This window comes from Scatophagus argus, chromosome 4, assembly GCF_020382885.2.
Source record: "Scatophagus argus isolate fScaArg1 chromosome 4, fScaArg1.pri, whole genome shotgun sequence".
Taxonomy (NCBI): Eukaryota; Metazoa; Chordata; class Actinopteri; family Scatophagidae; genus Scatophagus; species Scatophagus argus.
Window position 1 is genome coordinate 18616827 of NC_058496.1, and position 16341 is coordinate 18633167.

General features: G+C 39.9%; 1 protein-coding gene across 2 annotated transcripts; it reads right to left on the bottom strand.

Annotated features, from left to right (window-relative positions):
- Positions 1-2466: 2466 nt before the first annotated feature.
- Positions 2467-16341, bottom strand: ptar1 (protein prenyltransferase alpha subunit repeat containing 1). Of its 2 annotated transcripts, none has more exons than XM_046386169.1 (7): positions 16194-16341; positions 13143-13312; positions 12186-12252; positions 11817-11921; positions 10048-10318; positions 8139-8500; positions 2467-6856 (listed from the first exon to the last, which is right to left on the bottom strand). In XM_046386169.1, exons 1-7 carry the CDS (start codon positions 16277-16279, stop codon positions 6478-6480), a joined length of 1440 nt encoding a protein of 479 aa, XP_046242125.1. In that variant the 5' UTR covers positions 16280-16341; the 3' UTR covers positions 2467-6477. The 2 variants fall into 2 exon arrangements, with proteins under 2 accessions (XP_046242125.1, XP_046242124.1); XM_046386168.1 differs by having other exon boundaries at positions 12138-12252.

Consider the following 16341-nt stretch of genomic DNA (forward strand, 5'->3'; position numbering starts at 1 on the left):
TTCAAAACGTGTACTGGAGCACTTTGCAACACTTTGAATTCATTTGAGGCGTCATGAAGTAATCATGTAAAAACCTGAGAAAAATACAAGATAACCGTAAAAAAAGAAATTATTTTATTTAATAGAAATGTTACATTCGTAATTTCCTGTCTTAAATCTCTAAATCTAATTTCACTGTGGTATTTTTTCTTTTTTTACTTGTTTTTATTTGTTGGCCTACGTTTATTTCACATTATTTAACTCGGATTTCATTAAAATCATTTTAAATATTGTGTTAAAGAAAACTCACAACTTTTTATTCATGTTTTATGGAAGATCAGAAGGTCACATGTAAAAATGTGTTTTAGTTCTGAGTTTAATGTCGGAATTCTAACTTCTGACTGAAACCCAAAATTTTCACAAGTGGCCTTAATCCTCATCTGTAACTGTTTTGTCATATTTTCTGTAAAATTGTCTCCCTCTGGTATGATCTAAATATTGTTTAGTATTAGCATTAGCAGTATTAGCCCTCAAGACCCCAACATGTGCAATACATGTAATCACAGAACTCCTCAGGTCATTAAAATCCTCAAATTTCCAGAAACTGTTTGAGGATATGATCCTCCAGCCAAGAGAGCCTTGGTGCCTGTTACGAAATGTAACTCCAGTCACTGTGAAAATGACTGAATACATGCATTATGGAATATAATGAAATAAATAAATTGTCTACTGGTACTTTTGCAGAAGTCTGGGCAGTCTTCAAGTAACCCAATTCATGTTTTATTTAGTTTATTGTACACATTACCCCACCGGAATCCTCAGGATCAAAAGCTTTAAATGTTTTGAAATGAGCATCACATTGCTTTCTAGTTTAGATTTTATGCTCATTTATGAAAAATTAAACAATTTTGAGGAGCTGAAACTTTGTAACAGGATACCAGCACAAACCATTTTGGGAGACATCAGCATGATCTGATAAAGTCCTGTGGTCCCTGCATGACCATAAAACTGCGCTGAAGATTCTAAAGCTCGTTAATTACTTTTCAACAAGGTGGTTCTTTTGTTTAGTTAAGTTTTATAATTAAATTGTGGAATGTGTGTAAATGTGTGAATTTGACAACCTTGGAATGAGACTAGTGAGTTTCTCCACCAGTAAGAACCATCTAATAGTGTATTTACAAATAACAAATTAATTGCACATATGCCTTTAAATCAACTACACAAAACACACTATGTTATTAAAATATTTAAATAATAACAAGATGAGTCATGGTGAGCCCTACAAGACTTTATTTAATAATTTGCATTTTACCACATATACGTGTGTGTGTGTATACACTGCTCAAAAAAATAAAGGGAACACTAAAATAACACATCCTAGATCTGAATGAATGAATGAAATATCCTTATTAAATACTTTGTTCTTTACATAGTTGAATGTGCTGACAACAAAATCACACAAAAAATAATAATGGAAATCAAATTTATTAACCCATGAAGGTCTGGATTTGGAGTCACACTCAAAATTAAAGTGGAAAAACACACTACAGGCTGATCCAACTTTGATGTAATGTCCTTAAAACAAGTCAAAATGAGGCTCAGTGGTGTGTGTGGCCTCCACGTGCCTGTATGACCTCCCTACAACGCCTGGGCATGCTCCTGATGAGGTGGCGGATGGTCTCCTGAGGGATCTCCTCCCAGACCTGAACTAAAGCATCCACCAACTCCTGGACAGTCTGTGGTGCAACGTGGCGTTGGTGGATGGAGCGAGACATGATGTCCCAGATGTCAATGCCTTCGTCTTGCAGGAACTGCTGACACACTCCAGCCACATGAGGTCTAGCACTGTCTTGCATTAGGCGGAACCCAGGGCCAACCGCACCAGCATATGGTCTCACAAGGGGTCTGAGGATCTCATCTCGGTACCTAATGGCAGTCAGGCTACCTCAGGCGAGCACATGGAGGGCTGTGCGGCCCCCCAAAGAAATGCCACTTCACACCATTACTGACCCACTGCCAAACTGGTCATGCTGGAGGATGTTGCAGGCAGCAGAACGTTCTCCACAGCATCTCCAGACTCTGTCACGTCTGTCACATGTGCTCAGTGTGAACCTGCTTTCATAGGAGCATAGCAACTGAGAAATGGTCTGTGGTCACCACCTGCAAAACCACTCCGTTATTTTATTGGGGAGGTCTTGCTACTTGCCTATAATTTCCACCTGTTGTCTATTCCATTTGCACAACAGCATGTGAAATTGATTGTCAATCAGTGTTGCTTCCTAAGTGGACAGTTTGATTTCACATAAGTGTGATTGACTTGGAGTGACATTGTGTTACGTGTTCCCCTTATTTTTTTGAGCAGTGTATATAGTAGTCATTAAACTGATCCATGGAGGTCATACATCCACGGAGGCTCACACATACATACACACACACACACACACACACAACGGATTGACACTCAAAATAAACAGCAGGTTAAAAAAGTCTATCCCAGATGAGCTTTATTTTCTTGGTAAGCGGATGACAAAACACTGAAAATGAGGATAAAAGACTTCAACCCTTTAAATAAATAGAAAAGTAAAGAGATGCTAGGGATTATTCATTAAAGACATACCCTTCACTGAAGTCAACTAAAAAATAAATTAGAAAAACAGAAGCTACATTATTCTTTTTAAAAGCTTGTTGAACCTTTAAAAAAACATTTCTGCATAGATAGTCTTGTATTCAAAGTTTGTGTCTGAAAGGATGTTAAAATATTTCCGCCACACAGTTCAGATATGCACCCATTCTTGATGAACAAACCTAATGAATATATGGCTGAAAAATATGAGTTTCAAGATTACCTATGATGATGTACACAGTGATTTGAGGTGATAAAGCCTCTTATTCAATAACTCTTACACTGTAGGTTTCTAAGTGAAGCTAAGTACAACATGGTAAGGATTACATGGAAGCACATGGAGACTGTAATGTAGAACTATGCAATGTTAGCTAGCCAGCCTTTGCACACTGGCCACTAAAAACCAAATGCAGCATTTCTTTCTCTTCTAAAATATGCCTGTTTGTCTGTAAGAACAAGCAAGTCAATAAAAGAAAATTAGTTGCCAATTATTTTGATAATCAATTACTAGTTTATATATATATTCAATTCTGAAAATAATCATAAGCAGTAGTCAACACATTGATTGATTACGAAAATAATTGTTAGTTGCAGCCCTACAGTTGTCACCCAAATAGCATCATGGGCCCACAGGGATACAAATGCTTCTGCGACATTTAGATTTGATCAGGGCAGCATGAGACCACATAGTACATATAACAAATGCTGATGTGAAAATGGGTACATTGATAGGATAACAACATCATCTGTGTAAATTTAGGTATTTGTTCGCATGTGTCATTGACAGCTTAATAGCTACTATCAATGACCACTAGCATCTGTGGAAAACAAAAATATTTAATGCATTCAAAGTGCAATCCTTTAGAATAGCTATCTGGAATAGAGGCCTTCAGATTTGGTAGATTCAAATTTAAGAATACCATTCTTCCCATGTCAGTACAGATGAGATTATGTGGTGGGAGGAATGGACTTTTCTCAATCTACCTTACTGAAGGGATGAACTGTGCAGAAACATCATGTTACAACATACAAAGTAATGCTATAAATTATTCCTTCACATAAAGACATAGTGTAGATTTTGACCTTTTTATGTTATATCAATTTTTATACAAGGTAGTGACATAATAACAGCTAGGCCTACTGTTAACTAGCCTGGTGCAAAATAGAATATTTCAAAAACTGTAATGTTGTCGCTTAGTAATGCTATCCCACAAAACAATGATTGCCGAATATCATCAAAAAGTCCAAAGTGCTGTTCAGTTTTCACCTGTTCCACAGTACATCCCTGTAACAGATGAAGTAGTTGTAGTATCAGCAACATGTAGCACCAGTGAATGACAGGGAAACTCACTTCCCTAGCACTCTATCCTTCAAAGCCAAGCACTAGTACCGCTAAACTGGTAAAGCTAACATGTCTCTGCTTATATATTTAATGCTTCATGCTGGCAAAAGGTTAAGACTTGCAAGTTAGCTGTCAATAACCTTTAACACAGCAAACAAAACCTTTTTTTAAGCCAACCACTAGCTTTTTGGCTTTCTGTTGCAAGCTACTGTAACTCAGCTACATAGTTAGGACTTACTAACTCAATTTACCAGAAAAAATGAGAGGAGAGAAACTAACCAGGAACAGAAGAACACAAAGACAGATTGACATTGTTGATAAATGTTACCGCCTTCAGAATGGAAATCATAGGAAAACAGAAAAACAGGAGTCTGGCTGTGCTTAAAATGTGCCACTGCAACAAGTGAGGGCCGAGGGAATTTCAACACATTCATCTGAATAGGAGTCATAGTGAAGCTTAAAAAGGCTTCCAGTTTTTTCACATAGACATTTAGACAATCAGAGCCACTATCATTTCATTATACTCCAAAGGTTTAATGACCTCAATAAAGGGGCAATACTTAAAAAGAGAAAGAAAGAGAAAGAAAGAAAGAAAGAAAGAGAGAGAGAGAGAGAGAGAGACAGGGGGATATGTATAAATAGAGAAGTTTATTCATCCAAGTTTACTAGAGCTGCCACAATTAGTCAATCAACTGATTAATCAATTAACTGACTAGTCAACCATCTCTTCTGATATTTGACTGTCATTTTTCAAGCAAGAAATGTCAGATATTTCCTGGTTCCAGTTTCTTAAATGTGACAATTTACTCAATTTCTTTGTAAAGTATAACAGTAAACAGTAAACAGTAGGTCTTTGGGTTATGGACTGTTGGTTGGACAAAAGAAGACATATGAAGATGCCATTTAAGCATTTTTCACATTTTATAGACTAAGGGATTAATCGTGAAAATGATCAGTGCATTAATAATGACTTATGAAAATGTTTGGCAGCCTTAGGTTTTATAGAAAGCTTATTCTATAAATAGTTCTCTCAAGAACATTGATCTGAAGCTCAGTTCTGAGGATGTTCTGCAAATAGTGTTCTCATCATTAATATAACAACTTCTGAACAAGGTGTAATAATTTTAGGCTGAACACTGACAGCTTCAGATTAGTCACTCCTACGTGCAGTTTAACCCGCCCATTCTCAGTACCAAAACATATACAGGTAATTTAGTTGACTGAACAGATAATGTTGCACTTGCTCACCTTTAAAACACAACTCACTGCCACATTATAGTTCATCAGCGTTAACAATCTGTACTGAAAATAATTTCCAAACACTAAGCCATATTAATAAAATGCAACATACCTTTATTTCATATTGGAATATTTATCACTGATGTACACTATATAGACAGAAGTATTGGGCCACACCTCTTTATTATTGAATTCAGGTGTGGTATGTGGCTGTTTTTCAGGGGTTCATTAGGCACCTTACTTCCAGCATATCGAGACATTTTGGACAATGCTATGCTTCCAACTCCACGGCAGCAGCACAGGGGAGCCCCCGACCCCCATCCACCCAGCCCACCTTATCACAACTGTGTCCCAGTACACAAGGCAAGGTCCATATAGACTTGGCCGAATGAATCCTTTGAAGAAGAACTCGACTGGCCCACACAGAGCCCTGTACCTAAACGCCATCAAACACACCCAGGACAACTTGAAACAACTACCATGAGCCGTACCCACCCCACTCCACTGCATGAATGGGCAAAAACACAGACAGAAAACCTTCCCAGAAGAGTGGAAGCTGCCAGAGCCACTGTCCATGCACTTAGAATGTGGTGTCCCTATTAATGTAATGGTTAGCTGTCCCAATATTTTTGTCTATATGTTGCATTCTATGTCACTGGATCTGAAATGAAAATAACCTCTCACGAGATTGCTACTATGAAAATAAGAATGAAACATAATTTTTTATAAAGATTGAGTTTTAATAAATTACGTCAACATTTACTTGGTCATTTTTATTTATTTATTTAAATAATATTGGCTGTTTTGGGACTTTACACGCATGGGTCTGATTGAGCGTAAATTCTACTCTGCTCTCACCTCTGCAAGGACATTATTTCTCCTCCTGTGGCAGCTTCATTTAGTTTCTTTGCAGAAATATTTGGACAGAAAGGATGTGCGAGTGAATGCAATAAGAAAAAGTACTGGAAATTTCACCTGAGGTATTGAGACACTTGAAATAAGAACAGAGATTTCCACTCTGAAGGGGTTCTGGCTCAGATGAAGCTCAAGGGAGTCCAGATGTTTCCAAGGAAGAAGAGACTATAGTAACCATCCTCTCTACTCAATGTTACAAGAATACAACAGCAACCAGACTGACCCAGGACTGTTTTTTTCAGTGATCACTGCATCTTAAGTACTATTAGTTAAAGTCAGCACTACTGGTAGGCAAGCTGATCCTAAATCTGTGTCTAAAGGCAACTTCAATAATGAGAAAGGGTGGGGCTGATGGGACTAACTGGTCTCTCTCTGAAGGCTACTGAACAATGACAGTGTCTAACCACTTCTTGTATGCCAGGGCGAAACGTCTCTGCTCTGGGTTACAGCAGTTATCCAAGATACTGCTCACAAAGCTGTACTCGGAGGACAAAGCCGGGGGCTCTGGCAGCAGGGCGCCTCTCTTCAGCCGCTTGCTGTCACGTGGGTCTGGTAAGGACGCTCCGTCTACCTCCATAGCTTCACTCGCATGCTTCTGTCCGTTCACACTCTCCGCCAGGCCTGCACAGCTTTGAATGCCGACCCTCTGCAGGCCTGGGTTGCTGTCGTTAAGGTGGACTGACTCACTGCCTCCGTTGCTGCTGCAGTGGTGCTGTTGTTCCCTCCTCCATTGGTGCCATAAGTAGAAGACATGCCGCCTGGAAGTAATGGAAACACACATCCAAAGTCTCAGTACTGAAACGTACTGTACAAACTCACTACGCAGACAACGGCGTAGTATGTGGGCACACCGTACACATACTGAGGTGTACTTTTGGTCTGGTCCTTTTTTTATGGGCTGAGCTTAACTTCACATGTGGAAGTTTAGCCCATTCATGGACTTGGAATGATATGTTCAACAGTCACTTATAGTCAACAACAAATAAATTAATTAAAATAAATACACATTTTACACAACTAAGACTGTAATGCCACTCACATTCATATAAGAGAACTGTATGCCCTGTCCTCGATGTCTCGAGACAAAGCATACAAGCAAAGCGTATGAACACATTTAAAACACATTCCTAACGGTTCTTGCCTGACCCAAAGTAACCAGAACAGTATTAACCCAAAACAACTACTGTCATATCTGGGGCAGCTCAAGAGCAAAGTGTCGACTGAGGTGTGAGAAATCATTTTCATGTGACTGATGAGATAGAGTGATCGCCCAAAAACAACCTCAGACTGTCAGACTGTTGCTAAAATCAGCTTTACAGTACCCAGTAAGGCATTTTGTGACGAGCCACCAGCACTTTAGAATAGGTGAGTGTTTTTCCTCTATTTTTTTACAATGTTATACACATCTTGAACAACAGAGAAATAATTGCATTTTTTGACACAGGTTGAAACTTCTAGACAGAATTATTTAGATGTTTCTTTTAAACCTACAATACAGCAATGTAATAATATTCCATTACCAGTAAAAGTCCTGCATTCAATATATTACCCCAGTAAAAATCAGCCATATTATCAAATAAATAATTAAATAATTAAAAAGTATGAAAAGTCAGTTATTAAGTTGACTATGCATACATAAATGAGTACAATTTTACTTTTGCAGCTGGTTGAGGTGGAGCTGATTTTAAGTTCAGTTCAATAACTCCATAAGAACCTCACTCTTAAAAAGACAATTTTGTCAACAATCAAGGCCTAACAAAGCTTATTTTCTTGGAACAACTGAAAGAAACTATCAGTGCATATAATGTTGCGATAAAGTTGATTTCAAAGTGTTAACCAATATTGGGGTATTCTTAGCTGTCAGTAATAGTTGTTCCTGTGTTCTGTATAAAGACAAAGCTTTATTTAGTAGACAGTAAATAGTGAATATAGTATGAGCTGTCAGACAATGGAATTCAGTAGTATTTATTTCCTAACTGTTCGGAGCAGTAGTCTCATGATAATTCAGCGCAAAATGACAAAAGGTAATGTTCACCTCACCTGTGACTCCAGAGTGTCTCGTGTCCAGGGAAGGACTGGATCAGGTCCGTGCACAGCTCCATCTCCTGGAGGACTAGCTGAAGGACTGAGGTGAAGCTGAGAGGCCTCTGCTCCTCACTTGTTGCCTCTGTTCCTGAAAGCTCACCGTTAACCTGGGCGTGGCTGTGAAGGCGGGGGCTGCTGCTGGGGACTGTGCTGGAGCGGTGCTGGGGTGAACTGGTGGTGGTGGAGGAGGATGCTGGAGTCTGGGAGAGCTCAGTGATCAGCTCCTTCAGCAAGAACTGGCGGTAGTGGAAGCCACTGTGGTCAGACACATGCATGGACACCCAGAGGCGCATAGAGGACAGCTCATCATGGAAAACCTGGGAGGAAACAAGACAGGGAATACAATGAAGAACCGCAGACTAATATTACAGAATGACATTTTGCTCTCGGGAGACTGTCATGCCAACTTAGCCATCAGGTAATCTTAATCAAGGTGTCCTACTTAATACATCAAGTTGAAAAATTGTTGTTGTGCTAAGTTTGCTGACAGATTCTAGTAGAAGGTTTTCTACTTTTACCAACTCGAGCCCCTATTTTTGACTTTTGGTTATTGGTGTATCAGCCACAATAGATATTTGGGGCTACCATTAATACCTGGGGCACCTGCATTCCAACTGAATTGCGCATGCAGTATTGCGCTTCACCCTCATTGATAGGGCTGGGTACCGAACTTCGGCTCTTTTATGGCACCGACCGAAATGCTTCTGTAGTACCGAGTATCGAAATACGCCTCATCTTTCGGTGCCAAGTTTTGGTACCCAGGCGTTAATCACGTGATCAAGACCTGATCATGCTGCCGGCAATTGGCTGCAACGTTACATGTGATTGCAGCATGCAGAAGGGGTTCATGTGCATCTGTGTTGGAAACTGTAGTTGTTTGTGTGTCGTCGAACCGGTGAAAAAAAACATGCCACAGAGGTCAAAAGTGTGACTCCATTTTAGCAAGACTGATGCCAATAATGCGCAATGCAATCTATGCAAAAAAGTCATCGTTGCTAAGGCCGACAACACGACTAATTTGGTGAAGCACCTGGCCGTGCACGCAATCTCTTTCAGAGCAGAAAGTTGTTCCGTGTTTGACTGCAAGATGAGCGGACCGCATCCTTCCTCCTCTCAGCATTCAAGTCCGTCTGTGGACGTTACAAAGCCCGAGCGTACGGTGGCCGACAAGTACAAACGCACTGCATATACAGACAGGCGCTGCAAATACAGAAACATGCTGCATATAGGAAAACAGATGCAAAAGAAAACGCTGCAAATACTGACACGTGCTACTTATTCACTACGTATTCTTTTTCCTTTTTCTTTGACGTTGATCCGTCCGTTGTCTGTCTCTCGGGTGGACACCCAGCACTGCCCCTAGAGGCCTGGAGCACTTTCGTTGTATGACTGGATATGAAGAGTTTTCTTTTTGCATTTGTTTTTCTTATTTATTTACTTGTTGTATGTGCAGCACGTTTGCACTTGTCAGCCACCGTACTGAGGGGCCTGATTCAAAATCTCCACCTTAGCAACTGTGCACTGGAAATTATTCGTTGTTTGTTTTTTCTGTAAGAAAACTGCTTGGAGTGGAAAAATACCAAAGCTGAAAAATAAAACTCAAGATTTGTACTGTAATGTGTAATGTAATTTTTGTTAGAATTGATATTATAAAATTGGTATCGAATAGAGTATCGTTCAGGAACCGGTATGGAAGTAAAAGTATCGAGTATTGGTACCAGTATCGAAAATTTTTGATTGATACCCAGCCCTACTCACTGATGACTGTCATACCTTGAGGTAATACCCCACCCCAGCACTAAAGATCTTAAAAAGATAGGTTCAGAAATCTTTAAAAAGAAAAAAAAAAAGATCTTTGTCTCACCTTGACGTTGCCCATTGCCATGTGCTGCAACACCCAGATGCGATGGGACCAGGCATTGTAGTTACTGGGGTAGCGGCAAGCAGCATCACAGCACACCTTCATCTCTTGATGGAGCGTCCTGGCCAGATGGTCACTGAGCTGCTGGCTCCTCTCTGCATTAGCCTGCTCTGCATCAGCCTGCTGCTGCGGCTGCTGTTGCTGCGGCTGCGGCTGCTTCCTGCTGTGGCCCACGGCAGAAAACTGACGCAGGATCTGCTGCAGCACCCAGCGTCTGTAGGCAGACAACACCTGCTGTACAGTCATGGCTAAACCACTTCTCTCTCACCTGTCACTCCTGCCACTGGGAGTATGAACATCTAATAACTCCAGTCAAATAATGAAGCTTAAAATGTGAAGTCCACAAAGACCCCATGGAACAGGGTACAAAGTACACCTGAGGCTGAAATTCAGTACTATTACAAGCACCCTGACAAGTGGAAATCTTTTGTGACCTGAACCTGCATCTCACCTAGTAACACTAACATTTGACTGATATAAATAGACTAGTTATATTGGTACCTGAAAGTCAAAAAGACTACATACTACACTAGGAGGGGACACTGCTTCTCAAGGTTGAAGCAAGGCTAAGCACCAAAACCTCACTTAAATTTAATCTGGTTCCTAATGTATCCTTCCCCCCTTACTTATTCACTGATACACATTCAACATTTTACACAATAAACATCTTGACTTAGAATACTCTCATCAGTCTGGTTATCTTTACAAGCTGCTGTTTGATGGCAAGTCCTGCAGTTCTTGACCCAGGAACCATTTCAGGAACTTAAGAATCTTACCTGCACTTTAACTGGAGATTCTATGAGATAAGTTTAGATGCTCGGACACAGTTCCTGAGCTCAGTATAGTCCCTGCTCTGACAGTATCTGACAGTAAGCCTGATTCCAAAAAAAAAGGTGAGCCATGTAAAACATAAATAATACATAATGTGATAAATTGATATTGCCTTTGACATATACTTAATTGAAAATGGTACAAAGAAAATATATTTGCTGTTTAACCTCATCACCTTCATTGACTTTGGCAAATACTTAAAGAGTAACTAATACCTAAACCACTTTTTTTGGCTTAAAATCAATTTAAATAGATATTTAGTAGGGTTATTGATTGATTCAGGACCAAATCTTGACATTTTAGGGGAAAGTATTTGAATTTTCCATTTTGTGTTATGAATATGCATAACGATTGCCCTCTACAGGTTGAAACCCAGCTATTACAACTGAATTCTTTGAGTGGCTGAGCCAGAGGCAGGAAGCGTTTTGGAGGTAGAGGATACATACTTCTGGGGGCTTATGCCTTTAAATGGACAGGACGTGTTGCTGCTATGAAGGGATTTCAACCTGCTGCACATGGGGTGAACATATTAACCCACAAGTTTTATGCGCGACTTTACCTACTAAACTTGAAAGAGGTTTAAAGAGTGCGCATGCCAATGTACTGAGAGTACAAATGAACGAGGGAGCGAGAGAAGTAATTAACTAATTAGACAAGTGTTCTACAGTTTCCAATCTCCGTCTTGATCTCTGCATCCATTCATGACATCCATCAGCACCATCTGAAGTGTCAATGTCATTTGTAAACTCTTTTTTTTTTCTTGCTTTTTTTTTTTAAACTAAACTGCCTCATCTTCTGATGATTGCAGTCACATGTAGTCACTGTAATGTGGGGAAGTGACAATGTCAGTACTGATAGAAGAAGAGGGTGCCCAGTCTTACCGGTGTATCCACGTCTCCGGGCTTTTGGGGAATTTTGTGAGGGCCAACTGGCCCAGGTAGAGGTCCTTCTCTGGGTTAAGAACTCCGCACTGCAGAAGCTCTTTCCTGCAACAACAATAAGCTATGCATTACAATAGACCTACACAACAAACAGAATATGACTGTTTTCCCATAAAGCAAGCAGTGATATGTATTTTCAGAGAAGATTTACATTAGTCTCACTATGTTCAGCTTTCAGTACTGTGTGGTTTTTTCAGCAGAGCTGGTAGGCACTTTCAAGGGCGTTAACAATGAAGAAGTGACATTCATAAGAACAAATACTTCTGTGGTTGTGTTGCAGCTGGCCGCTGTGGCTGGATGTCTCTGTACCTGACGTTCCATGCGGTGGTGAAGTCTGGGTTAAGCAGCAACAGAGTGCAGGTGATATCTACTAAAGCTGAGGGACACACAAACACAAACTGTTACCTTCTTTGATTTTCTACATTACGGAAGGGGTTACATTATATTACCCCACATCTACATTATGTGGGGCCATTTTGAGCCCTGTGGCAGGTGATCTGAATCACTGACACATTAGTGTCATGATCCAGTGACTCAACAGTCAGTCTCACACTCAGCCAAAAGAAGAAGGGTCTGTCATCATTTAATTAATCAGATTAAAGAGAAAAGGTCAGACAGTGTGAGCTGTCAGAAGATTCAGAGTGCAGGCCTTTGATGAGGAAAACATATCACCAGGACACAATCTTCACTTGCTAATCAAGAATCTATTAAAAATTAACTACAGACAGTAGGGGACCATGATAAAATAAGAGTTCAAAATAATTTCAGAGATAACATATCGTCACACTAAGGCTTTTGTATCTAACACGCACATTAAATTGTAGGATAATTGTTCATTATCAGAACAAGCTTGTACAAACTGTAGCAATAAGAACTACAGGCAGAGAATAGGAATTTCATATAGCCTGCACATTAATCAGGGCTCTAACATGAGAGCATCATGTCATCCCCAAGTTAGAAAAATACTCATCAGAGACAATTTAAAAAAAAAAAAAAAAAAAACGGGGAGGATGCTAGATCATCCATTTACTTTGGGATGGTGTGGAAGGTGGTGAAAAAAAAGTTAAGGTAGAGCCTATGTCAGTCCCTCATGCTGCAGTTGTGAGGTTTAATCAGAAAGTAAAACCTTGGTTCCAGTGCACTTTGTACAGATATTTTCCAGTCTAGAATTGGTTAGAGACATACACAGCGCAATAACTATATCACAATAAGACATTCATCGGCCTGTAACCTCCAGCAAAGTATGTATTGCGTGAGCTCAGTTACCTTCCCTGTCCAGCCAGTGTTTGCGCTGGCGGTAAAGCAGCAGCTTATTGTGGACATATGGCAGCAGGAACTTAACACACCAGCTCTCAACACCCAGCTTATTCTCCACCAACACAATGGGACTGCGGTTGTAGCGAGCCTCTGGACACGGGATCACACCAATCTCATCACTGAGGAAACAGACACTGATAATTAGGACTCAAAGACATGTGGCTTCTCTTCCCATTTATGAAAGACATCAGGAAATGAGTGGCTCTATGTCGTTTCATTTCAGCTTTGTACTCTAAACGTAAAGATGGGCAATATGTCCAAAATCTTGAGGTAGCTGAATTCAAGGTTACAACTCAGCTTGTTCAGGGTAAAACCAGTTGGTCATAACCCTGTTTGGTCTTCATGGAATGCTTTTTTTGTGCTATAGACTCTTAAGGCCCCTTCACACTGCGATGACAGTGATCTTACAAGTTCATGTCATGTAATGCCACACCGTGGGTCTCCTTTAATCTTGGTCAGAAATGAATCTGAGTGAGACTGTACGATATTAATAACTGACATAGTGCTACACATATTTACCCTGATCCATTCAGTACATGATGTTCAGGTTGGTGTGCCGCTTCAATGGTTTGGTACACCTAGTGACCCAAACAAACCTGTCAGAAGAGTTGATTTATGTCCACTACTTGCACACGCACAACCGAACTGCAGCAGGCTAGTCAGCTTAGCCTGGTCAGCCAAGTTCAGCAGTGTCGCTGCCATCTGAACGGCAAACACATATGAGAGAGCTGAAGGATCCTCCCATGACATTTAGATCAACAGTGTGAAATGTGTAGTGTTATACCCCCAGTATTCATGTTGAGGCAATTCAAGAGTGTGCAATGAATATTTGGAGAATCTTAGAATTGCAATATAAATTAGCAAAAAAAAATATATGCAAGCAGAGACATGTCAACTTGCATCATCCATCTGCAGCAAAAATAGGGTGAGACACAAACGGAAAAGCAGCAACATCTGGCAGAGATCTAGAAGCGGCAAGTGTTATCTTCTTCTACATGGCTGCAGCTACTTATGCTTATGTGTGTAAAGGTCATACCTAGTTACATAGTGGAAAATGCACAGTGTATGGGGACCTTCAGCCACTCATGTCAAGTCTAGTTAGGGTGTTTTTTTCCCCAAGTCTCTATAGCTCGTCCATTAATTTCAAGATTTTGCCACATTAGAAGTAAACAGAACAGGAAAGGATGTCAGACATAAGAGGACTCTCCAGGGAATACATGACATTTCGCCCTCACAATAAACAAAACAAGTCACTTAACCCCCCAATATGCTTCCCGGGCGCTTGATGCTGCCCACTGCTCCTGTGTGTTTCACTGCATGTAATTTGCCGGGTGTTACATGTGTGTGTTCAACTACGGATGGGTCAAATGCAGAAGACGAATTCAGTGTATGTAAAAATATATATACTGCCAATAAAGCTGATTCTTCTTCTTCTTCTTCTTCTTCTTCTTAAAACTGTTTCTTGTACTGGCCTTACTGTGCATGTCACAAAACAAATATGGCACTTGATTTGTTGTTTTTTTTTTCTTTCTGAGTGAGAGAAAGTGATGACTTAAATTCAGCTTTGATTGTGCTGGCTGCTATATGTTAATAAAATTACACAATCCATGTATCTTGGAAAGAATTTAGTCTGAACAGTTGTGAAAAAACAATACCAGCACTTCCCTGAGGTGACAGGGACTGACGGGAGAGCAAGTATTTTTGGATCTCATGCTGTGACAGATTTTCGTAAGATTCAACACGTTATTGCTCCGGGAATTGTGAGACAAAGCTAGTCATGATTTTAAAAAAAAGAACTGTTGTCTTTCACATTATCATTTGGCTGGTGCATAGTTCATTAAGCACAAAACTGATATAACTTAAAAAGTAAAAATATATGCTTGGATAAAGACGAATACATGTCTTTTCAGAAGGTCATAGGATTTCAGGTGTGTACTCATCCCTTGTCTGCTCACCAGTCTAAACCACTGAGACTTTTCAACCACTTTGAATCAGTCCGTCACTACAAACAAGTGTTGTTCCAAAACGCACAACTTTAGAATATTTCACATATTTGAGTTAATTTTCTCAGCATTAAAGAAATGTTGGAACAAGCAAATGCTAAATATTCACTCAGTTTACACTATATAAGCTCTATAAACTGTGGTTAATCAAATGGGGTCTAATACACCAGCACTCAAAAAAAGCTACTTTCATATAAGCTTTAAACTACTTTTTTTTGCACAAGATGTTCATGCATGCAAGTTTTCAATTCAGTTCGGTTATTTAGCAATAAAATCACAACAAAAGTTATCTCATGACAAATTAGAGCAGGTTTAGACCGTATTCTGTATTATAATTTTTAGGACAGAGAAACCCTCTTAGTATAAATGTTAGTTCAGTGGACTGCCTAATCTATTTACAAGCTTACCAGACCATTTCATCCATGTTTTAATGTTGTCAACAATCTTGTCATACAAACGTTAACGTGAGCTCGTGAAAACAGCACTTGCTAACCTCGACTGCCTGACGCCGGTGTACCTCTATTAAAGAGATGGAGGCACGTCCATGAGATGATGCCATGAGGAAATAAAGCTAATCAAATTTCAAACAAAAAGATATGACAATTGATAATTAATGAATAACTTAATCACACCATTAATGAAGTAACGTTACTGGTCGGTGCAGAATGTGGCAGTTTTGACAGACGATTGATCACGTCAAAGAGCTCACATAAATAAGGCACACGAAATGACACAACCTTTGCTGTGTTACATACAAAGAAGGAAAAAGTATCCTCTTGATTCTTATAGGAAACTCTCATCTTGTTATTTATCAGACTAAAAAAGCAGCTAAGCTAGCTGGCTAAAGTGTCATCTTTCCCCGGACCGCTCTTACTCCAGGTAATAGTCCGAGCCCACACAGTTGAAAAGCTAGTTCAAGCTGTTGTTTGGTTTAGAGTTGAAAACCCAACAAACCCGTGTCATTCTGTAAGGTATGTTCACAGTCAACTAAACTTACATGTTGGGGTTTCTCTTGAAGGCGTTGGTTATATCTTTAACAACTCTCTGGACCAAAACGTCCACCTCCTCCTCCGACTCCGCCATTTTTGTGACAGCACCTAAACGTCACATGGACCAATAACTTTTTCCGGGTAAGAAAACAATAC